Raw genomic sequence first — 15817 nt, 5'->3', positions numbered from 1 at the left:
GTTTTCACAATTCATTTAACCACAATCAATTTCGGCGTACCATCGGTCCATCGTATGAAAGCGCCAATCATTTTACATGTTTGATGAAATACTTGCGAGTCCGTATGTATGTCTACTGATCTGAGTTCGGTGAGATTATTGCCTCATCATGTGCAACTCATCATGTGCATTTTGCAAGATATTCTCAATTTCAGACTTCATTTTCCATCCTCTGATATCGAACCAAAAAATCTCTCGATCATTTTATAACGGCTAATATAATCAAGAAAAGAGTTCTTTGTCAGAAACTAGTTTTTTTCTCATGATCCTCTAAAGTCTTTGAAAATTATTTTGCATTTTATTAATGTATATAGTGCTTAAAAATATTTTTTGAGTGCTTAAAAAGTACTTAAAAGGTGCTTATTTTTTGTTGAAAGATTGGGCTACGCACGCACCCTATGTCAGCGTATTCTTACTGGCCAAAAACTCACACGTGATCCAGTTTACTCACATGACAATCGAAATTTCTATGATTATCAATGTTATCATCGACATAAAATTATTAAAAGTTGTAAATAACATGTGAATAATTTCTTTATCCTTAATTTAGAATTAATCTTTAGAGCTAAAAGCACATTTATGAAGCATAGAGCTCCAAAACTTACCATCAGATTATTATCACTACTACTTAATTTAATTTATTTAAGGTAATTTTATTTATCATACTTTTTTAGTATTAAAGCTCTAATTTCTGCTATTATTATATTTTTGATATATATTCTACATCAGAGGCTTAAAATTAACAGCTGTATTTCATTTACAAAACATTTCTATGATATTACTTAATTACGCAACATTTTATGGTTAACAATGTTTAAATCAGTATCTAAACTTATTAACAGTTCCACAATTATAAAATAGTAAATAAGTTTTATATTTTTTCAAGTCAAAGTAATCAAAATTAAGTAGGAATTTAAAAAATAAAATTGTAAATGAAGTTGTCATGTAACGAACAAAATGATCGAATCGGAAACTAATAAATCTGCGTTAGTACAATTAAATGTTTTGGGATTTTTCAACTGTATATTTTTTATTTTTGATGTAGCTATTTGTATATTATTAAGAAACAAAAGAGAATGGAATGCCTGCAAGTGTCGAGTGTGTGTATCTCTATCCTAATTGAGTGTTTGCTTACGTTAGCAACTGTTCTTTCCATTCTGTTTCGAGTACGCCAAGCCCCCGTCAAGTGTATGAATTCTCTTAAATGATAACATTCTATATTCTCTCACTGGGATTCTTTCCTAAAAGTTGCAATTCTTTTACTATATATTTCTTACTCAACACAAAGACTGTCACGAAGACATGTAGAACATTAACAAACTAATTATGCACATTGAAGTTTCCAGGTACACAAAACAAAAAGGTATCACGGTTACAATAAAATGCGTAAACAAATAATAAATCTGAGTTAAGTAAAGACGAGAAAGAATTATATTTCAACAAATTCAAACAAATTCAGGTGTATTAATTAACTTCAGATTAATTAGCATTTTAACTTCTGTGAATCAACTTAGCTCAATTTTAACACGCCATTTTGCTTGTAAATAACGCTCTGACGTCATAGGTCACATGTGTGGGTGTCCGTGATCTTCCTGGAGTACTAGTATAGTTTGTCTACGGTAAGAACTCACCCAGTCACTAAGTCTGAGGCCGTCTGCTGCTATGGAAACAAGAATAGTGCATTTCAGGGAGGGTAGATGATTTCCTTTCTTTCGCCGACCCAAGTCAAAACCTGTCCTAAATAATGATCCCACACCCCTATTTGAAATAGTTATACCTCGTTACCATAGTCACCGCCACGGGTCCAGACGAATGACTAGGGGAGTTCTTATTTTAGACAAACTATACCTAATAGCAGAAATAGTGAAGATTGGTATGAGAAGCTAGCAGAGAGCAGAGCCTCTAATAATGAAGTACAATATTTTGATTAAACTTCATTTTAATTTCCTTTTTTATTTTCCGATGATTTTTTTTCTTCTTGAAAATAATATCTAAAACTCGCAAAGAAAGAAAAACAGAATTTTTACATCAAAAATTACATCTATAGCAGGGGCTGAGTCCTCTAGTTTAGTTTTAACATTTTGACTTTTCTAAAACTTTACTTTTCTTTCTTTTCCTGCTTTTTATTTTCCAGTAAAATGTTCTGAATTAAATATATAAAACTTACAAAAACCTAATTTTTTACATCTAAATTTTTTTTCTATAGAGTGAAATTAAATAACTTTGTATATAAATGAAATAAAATATTTGCTTGTGGTTTGTTTGAGCAAATCTAATATTTATAAAATATGCGACAGACAAATAATTCATCTTAATAAAAAAAAGTTATTTTATTGAAAAAAATATTATCTTGTTTTGTTTATTTTTCGTATAATATTTTGATAAATCTTAAACTTTGTTTTAAATTCGTTTTTTATTTTCTGCTGAAATTTTTTAAAGTAATATCTCAAAGTTTGCAAAAGAAACTAATTTTTTTACAAATAAATTCTGTAATAGAAATGAAAAGCTGTCTTTTAATATTTGATTATTTATCTTAGATATTGTTATTGTGCCATGTTGAATTTAAAAGACTTCATATGCTGATTAGATAATTTGGTTGAAAAATAAATAGCGTTTTCTATTTAAATACACAGACTCAAAGGAAAAAATTTTAAAAATGCACTTTCCTTCATCGATTATTTTTCAAGGCTCTTTGAAAATTTTCAGTAATTTTATATAAAAGTTTTTCTAGTTAATAATGATAATAATAAAATAATAAAACTTAATACCATCTGTAGAAATAAGAATATTAATTTTTGGTCCTTCTAAAGAAATATTGTCTCAAAGAATGCTTTAAAAATGTTTTTTTTAATATTAAAGTTCTTTATATTAATATAAAAACTAACATCTTTAGTATTATGCGAAATAAATTTTGATCTTTGAAGAAAAAATAATGCTATTGGTTTTATTAATTTAAAAAAAAATGTAATAAAAATTTATGCATCACATTTTTTCTCTATTAATATAATAACCAAGTATTGTGTATAATAATTTTTAATCATCGAATATTGGGTCTTTGAAGAAAAAAATTTATCTACTCGATACGTTTAACACCCGCTTTAATTCCTTAATAATTTTGGTTTTGATGTCGCTATGATAAAAAATATTTATAATTTTATTTCAAAATTCTTTAAATTAATATATAAACTAACATCTTTAGTATTATGTGAAATAATTTTTGATCTTTGAAGAAAAAATAATGCTATTGGTTTTATTAATTTATTAAAAAAAAATTAATAAATATTTATACATCAATTTTTTTTCTCTATTAATATAATAACCTAGTATTGTGTATAATAATTTTATATCATCGAAAAAAAAATATTGGACCTTTGAAAAAAAAAACTTATCTACTCGATACATTTAACAATCTCTTTAATTCTATAATAATTTTGGTTTTGATGTCTCGATGATAAAAAAATATTTATAATTTTATATCAAAGTTCTTTAAATTAATATATAAACTAACATCTTTAGTATTATGTGAAATAATTTTTGATCTTTGAAGAAAAAATAATGCTATTGGTTTTATTAATTTATTGAAAAAAAATTTTATAAATATTTATACATCAAATTTTTTTCCTATTAATATTATAACCTAGTATTGTGTATAATAATTTTTAATCATCGAATAAAAAAATATTGGGTCTTAGAAGAAAAAAATTTATCTACTCGGTACATTTAACACTCGCTTTAATTCTATAATAATTTTGGTTTTGGTGTCGCGAGGATAAAAAAATATTTATAATTTTATATCAAATTTCTTCATGTAGGGGAGAGTCGGGTCGCCCCGCCCAGCGGGTACCCCCGCCCACAGTCAATTTCATATGTATAGAATATTTTTTCAAGTCAATGGGCCATCGGACATTAATTGTTGTATTAAAAAAAGATTATTTTCAAAGTTTCAAGTATTTATGCAGCTGTTAACATGGTAAACAATAGTTTTGAAAATATGTTGAATACAGTAGTCATGAAATTAAGAAAAATTGGTTGAATGTTTCGATTAAACTTCATTTTAATACTAAAAAAATAATTTTTTCTATACATACAGCATTAAAGTATGTAGTCTTAAGTTTAATTTNATAAAAAATAAAGTCATTATTTTCTGAAATCACATTCATGACGTATAATGTCTGAAAATAAAAACTTTAATAAATACTGATAATTTTTATGAATAATTATGATTTCATGGTTGTATCAATTAAAAAAGAAAGCGGGATTGAGCTTTAGAAGAAAAATATGAATTAACAAATAATTTATTTTTGCAGGATTTTTATTTACCTTCACGGTACTTTTTTACATAAGTCTAATAGTAATATAAAAATATTTTAATAAATAAATTAGTTTGTTTAAAGATAAGAATGTCTAAATGAACTGTGAATTAAAACATATAATAATAATAATAATTAATTTATCTAAAAGTACGCATACTAAAATGGAAATTATAATATTTATAACCATAATGATGATCCTGCCCATTTGACTTAACTATTCCTTACTTTCTTTTGTTCTTGTAACAACTATTTTCTTCTTCGCTATAGTTCACATCACAATTGCGAACTATAAATAATATTTATTAATATTAAATCTGAAAAGATCTTTTTCAAAGATATCATATTTAGTTAAAAGGAAATAAATATTCAACATTCGTCTTTACAAAATGAAGCTCATGTATTTTAAATTACGGCCCAATCCTGCTGCGTTTCATACAATTGCTCTAAAACTGCGCCAAATTTATCTTTTAAGATAATCGGCACAACAATAGATCAAGGGCGGATACAATAAGCGAAAGTGGAATGCAAAGAAAGAAGAAAAAAAAACAAAGAAGGAAGAGCGAGAGCTCGTCTCTCCTGTGGTTCGTCTCCGGAATTTGGGAGACAGGAGAAAAGGGATCGATCCGGTGAATGACCGCCGCAGACTCGGCACATCGATCCGGCTTCTGGGTTTCGGGAAAAGGTCAATTCAACATGAAATCTCATTCAGAAAACGGCGCTTTTGTTTGGGGAAACTTTAACCATATTACAGATCAGCGACCGAACTTTTAGATTATGATCAAAGAGAGGACAGACTTTTTTACTGTTGGGTAACAGCTGTAGCTTCTGAGCGCATGCTCAAAAAACCGCAAAGAAAAGATTAATTTTTGAAATAACTATCTTTAGACAAAAGTGGAGAGTGATTAAAAGCAAGAGAAGTATTACTCGTAAACTGCGTTAATGTTTTTGGTATCTAAACAAACATTGGCATAAATCAGCGGTTCTAAAAAAGTGTTCCACGGAACCCTAGGGAACACAGGGGTTCTGAGATTGAGGATGTGTTTGCGATATGCAAAAACGTGCATTGAAAACGCTTCAGAAACATCATTCTTATAAAGTTACAGGATTGGAAAGTCCGCTCAACATTGCCAGGGGTCTGTCCAGACATTTTGTGAAAGGTCCGTTTTCGTAAAATTGTGAAAAAATGACTCGTAATTTGTGAATATAAAATAAACGTTAAGTCACATTTTTTCAACCAGGGTCCGCTCTTGTGAATTTGTGCAAATAGGGTCCGTTATTGCAAAAAAACTTTTTCAACGAGTTTTTAAATAGTAAAGACATACAAGATTATGCTCAACACTGTAAACAGGGGCTGTCCAGACAATTTGTGAAAGGTCCGGTTTTCGTGAAATTGTGAAAAAATTACTCACATTCCTTCAACCAGGGTCCGCTTTTATGAATTTGTACAAATAGAGTCCGGTTATTGCAAAAAACTTTTTCAAGCAGTTGTTAAATTGTAAATAGACACAAGATTATGCTCGGCACTGTAAAATTATAATTAAAAAAATTAAATTTTCAAAAATAAACAACAATTGCTGCTTCTAAATTAGAGATGCATCATACAAATATTTGGTATTTAGCCTATACTGCTGAACGCAGAACATTCATTTCGGACGAATAAAGGAAGGACAAAGCTCGTTTGCATTTGTCTTTCTTCCGCCCTCCTTCCTGGAAAGGATTTATTCGATTAACAAAACAATAATGAAGATAAACAAATTTGTGAAGGGTCCGATTAAAAGATAAATTATTTTGTGAAGGGTCCGTTTTTATGAAAAGATATTTTGTGCAGGGTCCGCTAACGAACCCAAATTTTTTCTAAACAGACCCCTGAGGGGGAAAATTCTTTTCTGAGTGTCACTGGTGCAATTCCCGACCCATATTCTCAAATGCTTAGGTTTTACTGGCGCGAGATTTTAAGGGATCCGTATTTGTTTTTAGACTTTTTTTTAGAGATTTTTGGTTTTATGTGAGATAAGAAACAACAGCAATAACTCTGGAGGGAACATTTTTTTTTCTTCCTGTTGCATGAGATTTTTTTTAAAAACAAATCTTAGATATTTTTGTATCGCTGATTTCAAATCTGCAACGGCTTTCTCTCTCCCAGCTGATGATATTTTTTAAAATTACATTAATATAAATTTTATAAAGCTTATAAAATTTTATCATTTTGTAATTTTATCAGATTGCTTCAGAGACTATTAGGGGTAGCGAAAATGTTGCAACCAACTTCTAGGGGAGTTAGAGTACATCATCAGGATTAAAGTTGCTTAGGAAATGGGGGCCTGATTTATCATGAGACATGAGAGGCCCAAGATTAGGATCCCTACATGTCTGGAAACCCCCTAAATGTTACAAATATTTACGTTTGTTTTTTTTCCTTAGAATTAATTGTTTATAAAAATTAAAGAGTTAACCGAAATTGAAATAAATTTTAGCACACATTTACAAATATATTACAACCTATCTATGTTTTAAAAAAAGGGAAAATAATTTTCTAGATGAATAACATGTAAATTTAAGAACCAATGGAACCTCCAACAGTTTTGTGCCTAAGACCGCCTTATTTCTAAATCAGGAATTATGAATTAACAATGTGTTAGTTAGAATTATGAGTTTACAAAAATCGAAATAAATTTTAGCACAAATTTACAAATGTTGTTACCAAGTTATAAGGGATTTAAAAGTATTTTGTAAATAAACATGTAAATCTTAGGACAAATAGGACCTTTAACAGTTTTGTGCCTAGGACCCCCAGATTTCTAAATAAGGTCCTGTAGGAACCCATGTTTCATCTTGTGCTTTTGAACAGGTCATAATAATAGGAGAAGCGCCCCTAGCGGCGTGCGAGGACATTTCCGGGTATAGGATACTAAACTAAGCCGTTTTAATCCTGTTGATGTACCCTAACTCCCCTAGAAGTTTGTCGCAGCATTTTCGCGACCCCTAATAGTCTCTGAAGCAATCTGATAAAATTACAAAATCATAAATTTTATAAGCTTTATAAAACTTATAATAAAAATAAATAAATAAATAAAACTTCTAACAAGGTTATAATTTTCTGGTACTGCATTTGACGTTTTTTCCCATTTACATTATTTCTAGTTTTATACATACCGATTTAAAAATAAATTAATTAAATTCTACCCTTTTGCACTAATTAATTCTCCGAAATTTCGTGTAATTTACACAATTGTCTTGGAAATGACAAAAATTTAGTGAGATCAAATTTTATGGAATTCGTTAAATCACATCAAAATTTTATCTTTTCTCCCTTACTTTTGAACCATTCTGCTTGTTGCCCCATATGTCTGAAAATATGTAGGCTAATCAAAAATTTTTTGCTCACTAACATAATAATTTTTATGTTTATTACCTGTAGGCTAATGCAAAAGTATTATTTTATATATTTACTGCATATCAGGGTGAATGTTAGTGCGTTATTGTTATTTATTTTATCTAACACCCTCTCATTAAAATAAGTACGAAGTCGGTGATGCGTAATAGCTTTTTTTTTCCTCACCTCTCAGAGTCACAATAGAAATTAATTCAATACCTCATAAAATTACCCATGAAAATGTATTAGTCTATTGTTATATGTGATTGGTTTGCATGTTATTCAGCTGTTATCCGCACCTTAAATAACAATTCAATTTCATATAAATATTTTGTTTCCGAAATATACAATGATTGTAGTGTTTGTATAAGAATATTTTGCTGGTATGTTAATCGTAACGAAATAGACGATGACCTAGATCTGAAAACTAATCAACTGTACAAAAAAATTTAACCTAAGGAATACAGATTATGAGATGCAAAAATAAAAAAAATAAATAAATGAGAAATTATTTTAGTCATAGACGAAACTTATAACAATTCAAATGGGGAACGGTTTTTATAGTTATTTATTAACTTTATTTTTCAAATTTTATAACAAATGTCAAGATTTATTTTTATTTTATTTTATAACCGTCCGTTGAACAACCGACCCAACTTTATGGGTTTACGACTATTAATGTTCAACTCCGTAGCCTTGTAATTTTGAACCCAATCCAGAAGACAAGGGAACTCTCCTGGATCAAGTATTGGGAGAAATTTGCTGGAGGACTTTTTGATGGAGCTAAACCGCATTTGCGTTACATGGAGAGGAAGACCACGAAAATCTCCCACGGTTACCCTGACGGCAAGGGGACTCTAACCCATGATCCGTCTACCACTGAGGATCTTTCACGTCTGCACTGTGGTCATTGCAAGCCGGATGCGGAATTCGTATCGACTGGGATTCGAACCCGGTTCGCCTCAATGTCAAGATTTATATCTGTCAACTTGTAATCCATCTCTCTTCTTTTGATACTATTCATTGATATCTACACGGATGCGAACTTATAAAATAAAGATCTTGTATTGGAAAAATAAATTTTCTACAACAATGGATAAATAGTCAATATCTAAAGTAAATAAGCTGAAAATATATCACAAAAAACACTCAAATTTGCTATAAATTTCGTATACAGCGTGACAAATTTCAACTGCATAGTTGCATTCCTGTTGCTCTAGAGCGGCCAACAAGATATTTTTACTTACAAGTTTAACAGTTAACAATTATCTAACTAATAACTCGAACCAACTCTAATGTTAATTTTTTATTCTATTGTACCCTTGTACATTTTTCTACTCATCTTCGTAATTTCCAGTTTCTACGTCTTATAGTTTTTGCACAGCGAAACAAAATTTAATGTTAAAGGTGAACATTCAAAACAGCGGCGTCCGCGGCCCTTACGTTTTTTTTTTTTAATATCGAGAGATATTTATAATATTTAGTTAGTTATACTTTTAAGATTTATTTATTTATTATTTTTTTTTTTTACCTATGCGAAACTACTATTTTTTTCTAAAAAAAACTAAATAGTTATTACTTTTTAATAATGCTTATTTTATGTCAGTTTGAAAGGAGCATTATTTCATCAATTTTATAGGAATTTTTCAACTGTTCTCTTTTATTAAATACTACGTAAATGCTTAAGATTGCACCCAAAATTAATTAATTAAAGTACTATAATGCATGTCAGTGAGATTGCTGAAGGAGGAAGAGGTACTATGAAGAGGTAAAATGGAAAAGTCATCTTTTTTCATCATTTTTTATCTCTTGTCGTACCCCAGACACCGCGTAATGTTAATATTGAAGATTCTCTGTACTCACCTGACCAAAGTAATTTTAAATTTTCATCTGCAAAATTATTTTATTGAAAAAAAAATGAGTTAAATTAATGTTTCATTTTTTCGTGTTTTTTATTTTTTTATTTGACGAAACTCGTATTTTTTATGCAATTGCTATTCAAATTGGCATTGACAGTAGTAATGTGGACACTTGCGCACCGTCCGCATTAACATCGAAGGTAAGCTGGTGCCCTTCTATCTGAAGCATAGGGTAAGCATCAAGGATATAATTCCGGTTATTCTACTGACAAGAAACGCCAGCGTTTAGAAATAATTTTCTGAATTAGCTGACACAGAATAGAGTAAATGTGCATATTTCAGGAAAATTTATTTTTAGTTTCTAGAATTTATTTTTAAAAATCTGAACTATACTTGTACGATAAATTAATTTATTTTAACGATAGATTGGTTCGATGAGGTATTATCATTCCATATCACAGTTTAATTCCATATAAAATATATTAGTGTATAAATCCTCACTTTGATCGAATTTTATTTAATTTCATTACTTTTAAAAGCACGAAAACAGAATAGATAGTTCGATGAGATATTATCATTCTATATCATTTTTCTTCAGTTACAGTTTTTTTCCATTTTAAATATATTTTTGTATAAATCCTCACTTTGATCGAATTTTATTTAATTTTAATTACTTTTAAAAGCATGAAAACAGAATATTTTTGCGCAGCAGTCGGAAACGGAGGCAATTTTGAACGGCCAAAAATTTTCACGGTAGACAACGGAAAGTAATGTATGTCTTGTTGCGTCATCGGGCAGGATGTGAGCCGTGCAACAGGCTGCCATTTTAAATTATTTATTTATTTTTTCCTGGCGCAAAACGCTCTGTTCGCTCCGAGTATGCTTCATTGATCGCCTTTAATTTTTCATAGATCTGATTTGTTGCTGCTAATTCATGGAGAATGAAGAACGGAAATGTTATCTAAAAGAACGTGTTATCTGCTATCTCTATATTTATTAATTCTACTGTTGACAGCGTGTTTGACATGGATGAAGCAGTTCCTTGTTTTTACATTCCATAATAGATATCGCTGACGAATATGATATCTTTCTCTATAAAAAATATTAGTATTGATTTAGTATTTATTTATACAACACTGGTGGTAAATTGCATTTAAATTATATACGTAATTTTTTTTATAATGCACATTTCCATTTAAAGTCATCTTGTTTTGAAGTTAGTAACTATAAATCTTTGCTTCAATTCATCTTTGGTGTTATAATAATATATATTTAATATTCAAATTATTTCATATTTTCTAAATTTTCTTCAAAAATCTAATTTCGAAGTATGCAACTATAAATATCAGTTTCTTTCCTTTATTTTTACTCAATTATCTTAATTTTTTTTATAATGAAACATGCTATAGCTTTAAATAATTTATGCTATAAAATTAACTTTTCGTCTGAATATTTTTGTACAAATAAAATTTTTTCAGTATTATTGTTGTTAATATTTTTATGCTTACATTATTTCTTCTACAATATATTAAAAATTCTGTTTTATTTTAATTTTGAAGCTTGTAACAACCATAAACATTAGATGTTGCTTTTATTTTGTAGTTTGTAACAACTATAAAGACAACAGCAGATGTTACTTTACCTAATTTCGTTGTTTTTCATACATTTCAATTTATTTATTTTGTAAAAAAGGTTATAAATAAAACATAATTATCCTTTTTTCATAATCTTAATATTTGATTTATGTAAATAATAGTTTTATCATATAATGTAACATTCCATCAAAATATTTTTTTCAAATGAATATTTTTCTTTATTAGTTGTATTTTGTTATATAAGTTCTAAAAACTATAAATAAAACATCAAATGTCATTTCATTTTTTTTTGTATTTTAATTTATTTATTTGGTATTAAAGTTATAAATAAAAGATAACTAATTTTTCTCTATGACCTTAGTATTTGATTTATATCTGCAATAGTTTTAATATTTCATGTTTTGAAATTAACTTCCATTTTTATCTAAATAAAACTTGTCCCATGTTGATTCTATTTTGAAGTTAGTTACAACATCAAATGTTGCTTTATTTCTTTTATCTTTGTTTTATTAACCTTAATATTTGAAAAATGTGCAATAGTCTTTATATTTTACCATATAAATGTAAATTTTCACCAAAATATTTTTTTTGCAATGAACGCTTTTCTATTTTGGAGTAAATTTTTACAAATTTAAATATCATATGTTTATGCTGCTTTTCTTACTTCATTTTATTTTGTTTATAACCTTATAATTAAATGATCTATGAAATTATTTTACCATTGAATCAATGATACATCTACATTTTAAGAAAGTTTTTCTTCTTTTTTTAACTGAAATTTTTCTGTAATTTGTAATAATAGTAAACAACTGATGATGCTTTCCTTACTTCATCTAATTTTATTAAATATTTGAACAGCTTTGATAAATACAGATAAAATTTTTTATGTATTGTTTATTTATATATTTTGAAGTTAGTTATAACTATTAACAACATTATAGTTTTCCTTACTTCAATATACTTTTTATTTATATTGTGCATAGAGCAAATTTCACTTTCTGTTTCTTTTTTCAAATTAACTTTTTATTTGTAATCTTTGCATTAAAAATAAATTACCAATCAAATTAATCAATCTTATTTTATTTTAAAGTTTGTAACAATTATTTACAAATTATGCTTTCCTTATTTAAATTTTTTTTTTTTTTTTTATAACCACAGCATTTCAATATAATATTTATAACCATAATTTTTAATTATAAACTTGTTCTTGTTAACTATATTTTATCACTAGATAAAATTAAATTTTCATCTAAACATTTTCATTTGGGATAAGCATTAATTTTTGTCTTCTGTACTTTAAATGTATTTTGCCTCTTCAGTTAAAATTAAATTTTCAACATCATTTGAAGAAAATTGTAAATCAGTAGGTATCAGCAGTAAAATAAAAATATGGAGTTTCAGATATTTGAAGAATTTTTTTTGGGAAAACTGAACATGTTTTTGTAATAACTACTAATGTTAAATATTTGTTTTATTTTTAAATAAAAATTGAAGTTTTTAAACTTAATGTTTATGTTCTTAATCCTTTAATTGATTTTACACTTGGGCAGTTTGTACAAAAATTCACTGCTAGCAGCAATATCCCCTTTGAATAACTTGCAAAAATCAGCACTTTGTCCCGAAAAATAAAAAGTTAATGCCCTCAGTGGCAAAACCAGCACAGCACAACCGTGGGTCACGGTTACATTTTAGCTTCTCAGACAAAATTTGTTTAAACTTAAAAATGTTTATATCCCTAATTCTCCAATATAACAGTTTGTCTTTAATCTTGATTTAAGTTTTCATATTCTCTAATTAAGTTTAAATTAATTAATTTTTAGTGCTTCCTTTTATTAGTGCTTTTAATTTATCACACACTAAGACATTCTGAGTATTTGAATACAAACATTTCAACATCTGAATAAAGATATCTTCTTCATACTCTGCGGATAAATTTTAGAATTTTTCTATGGTGCTGCAGATCAATACAAGGTTTCTGAAAATTGTATTGTACTTACTTAAAATAAGTTTAAATATCATGGTCAAATAAGGTGATCTTGACAGATTTCTTTCTAGAAATATTTCATTAATTAAATAAGAGGAAAAAAAAACTTATAATAACTTTCTTTTATTAATAAACATTTGTTCCCAAAACTTTTGTAATGAAATTTCAATTAAAATAGAATTTGTTTGATACTTATAATATTTTATTATTTTCAGCACAAAAGGAAATCGCCATGTTAGAAGTAATGTTCATTGTATGTTTAATTTCATCTGTATTTTCATCTGAATCAGAAATATTACTATCTAGTCAACTTTTCACATTTGCACAGCCACAATCATTTTTACAAGTTAAACCAGTATGGTCATTGCCATCCATCAGGGAGGTGACATTTCAATTTAGGTAAGACTCATTAGGTCAGTGTTTAAATAGTGTTCAACGGAACTGTAGGGTTCCGTGGAAGAGTTAAAAGGGTTCAGCGAGTTATGATTTTTATAACTAGTGATAAATTTGAAAACCTTTCATTATATTTAGATCCAACTTATAATTTGTAATTTATTTAATCTTTCGGTTGCCCTTGTGAAATGATTTAAAATAAAATACCAATGAAATAGAAATGGCATTTTTAAATAGGAAATATAATATTTCTATAACAAACTATGTATGAAACAAGCAATACAAAGAACAAGCTAATATAAAATACTGTATTAGTATTTCTTATCATGACTTTCAAATCTAAATAAAGTTAATAAATTACTTAATAAATAAAGTAATATAATAAAATAGAAATAATAAAGTAATATTCATTTGCGACATTTATAGCAATTCTTTAAATTTTTCATTTTGAAGTATACCATAATTTGGCTTATTTTATTCATATACAGCTTATCTATATGCACCGAAAACAAATTAATAACTTGACTAGATGTAGCAAAAGGACTGCAAATTTAACTGTTGGACATTAAACCTAATTTAAAGTTAATAATAATAAAACAATTAAAAATCTTTATTCCTCTAATTAGTTATTTTAAAAATATTCTTCTATAAGTTATAATATTCACAATGACCTGATTAAAATTTATAAGTTTGGTGTTCCGCCTAAATAATGTTGCTTATTTAGGGTTCAATAGCCGAAAAAAATAAGGAACCACTGCATTAAAGCAAAATCACAATAATTGATTTAAGTTGTTTCCATCGCAGCATAANAAATTTTTTTTTTTCCTCTTAAGATTTTAGGATTTTTCTTTCTTTTTTGAAAATGTTTACCTTACCATCATTTTGGAAATAATCACTAGTGTATTACTTCATCTTTTTTTCTTCTTTTTAAGATTATTTCCAAATATTTTTTTTTAGTTGGGTTTAACAATAAAAAAACGACTTTTTGTAGCGATTCAGAAAACCGGAAAAATCAGTTATCCGGAATAGCGATGGTCCCGATCGTTCCGGATAATCGGTTCCCTACTGTACTTATTAGCAGAACATATTTCTTTAGTGTTGATATTTTTTTATCTTTATTTTCAATTGAAAAGTTTGATGACAAATTCTTAATGATGCTATTTTTCATAAATGTATATCCTTTTCATAATTTATTCAATATATTGTTGTCAAGAATTTTTTTTTTAATTTTGCTAGTTTATTCTTTCTGGCATTTTCTTTAAGTAATTTAATAATCTATAAATTAACTAATTATTGTATTGTTAATTGGATATAAATGAAATCAAAGGCTTAAATAATTCCTAGTTCTTGGCACCCCTAAGGCCCTTATCCGGAACTCAAGGGTTCTACGTAACGTCTTGTAGGAACTGCTGTACTACAGCAGTTGACGAAAATCAGAGAACTCTGTTTACATTTCTTTTGTAATGCATTTTATGTATATACATGGTACATAGCGTTTTTAAAAAGTGTTAAAAGGTGCTTATTTTCGATTTTCGTTTTTTAAAAGTCCTTAAAGGTGCTTTTTTTCTGCTTTTTTTCATTGGGTGTTTTTTAAAAGTGCTCAATTTTCCCTTTTCCAAATTGTGATTTTTTCCTTTACCATGTTGATTTTCGCTATGAATTATGCAGAAAGACGCTGTACACTTCGTTCTATTCAATGTTTTCACAATTCATTTCAGCGTACCGCCGGTCTATGGCGTATAAAAGCGCCAATCATTTTACATGTTTGATTAAATTTTGATAAAAGCTCTGAGTTGTCATTGTGTAGAACTAATGTTCGATATCTGGCTGCTGGGCATGAATCTCACTCAGCTTCAAATCGATGGTCTAACTTGTCTTATTCTAACTTGTCTCAGAAATCAAAGCAGCCGAAGCCCACAAAGAGTTGTTGAGTGGTTCTTTACTTTCTTTTAATATTTATAGACTATCTATGATAAATAACTCATCTCAAATAATTAACTGTTATTCTACGGACGAAAATAGTTTTACTTTTTTCTTTTTATTTTACATTAAAAGGAAATAGCATGCAATTGTTTTCCATTACTGTCCATGGTGCATAGCCTTTTTAAAAAGTGCTTAAAGGTGCTTATTTTCGATTTTCGTTATTTAAAAGGCCTTAGAGGTGCGTTTTTCATTGGATGTTTTTAAAAAGTCCTTAATTTTCCCTTTTCAAAAATGAGATTTTTTTTCTCATTTTTGAAATGAGATTGTCGATTTTCGCC

General features: G+C 27.9%; 1 protein-coding gene across 8 annotated transcripts in view; it reads left to right on the top strand.

Moving 5' to 3' along the window:
- Positions 1-15817, top strand: part of LOC107439518 (axotactin) — a 95089-nt gene that overhangs the window by 31030 nt on the left and 48242 nt on the right. For 6 of the 8 annotated variants that reach the window (XM_071179535.1, XM_043053322.2, XM_043053321.2 and 3 more), the window contains exon 2: positions 13379-13562. In XM_071179535.1, the coding sequence (XP_071035636.1) occupies positions 13379-13562 (184 nt within the window). Of the gene's footprint in view, positions 1-10343; positions 10801-13378; positions 13563-15817 lie in introns of those variants that run through there. The other 2 variants (XM_043053318.2, XM_043053320.2) reach the window with 2 other exon arrangements.

This window comes from Parasteatoda tepidariorum, chromosome 4 (genome assembly GCF_043381705.1).
Source record: "Parasteatoda tepidariorum isolate YZ-2023 chromosome 4, CAS_Ptep_4.0, whole genome shotgun sequence".
Classification (NCBI taxonomy): Eukaryota; Metazoa; Arthropoda; class Arachnida; order Araneae; family Theridiidae; genus Parasteatoda; species Parasteatoda tepidariorum.
Note: the sequence above shows the minus strand (reverse complement) of the source record. Positions and strands in the feature narration are given on the sequence as shown.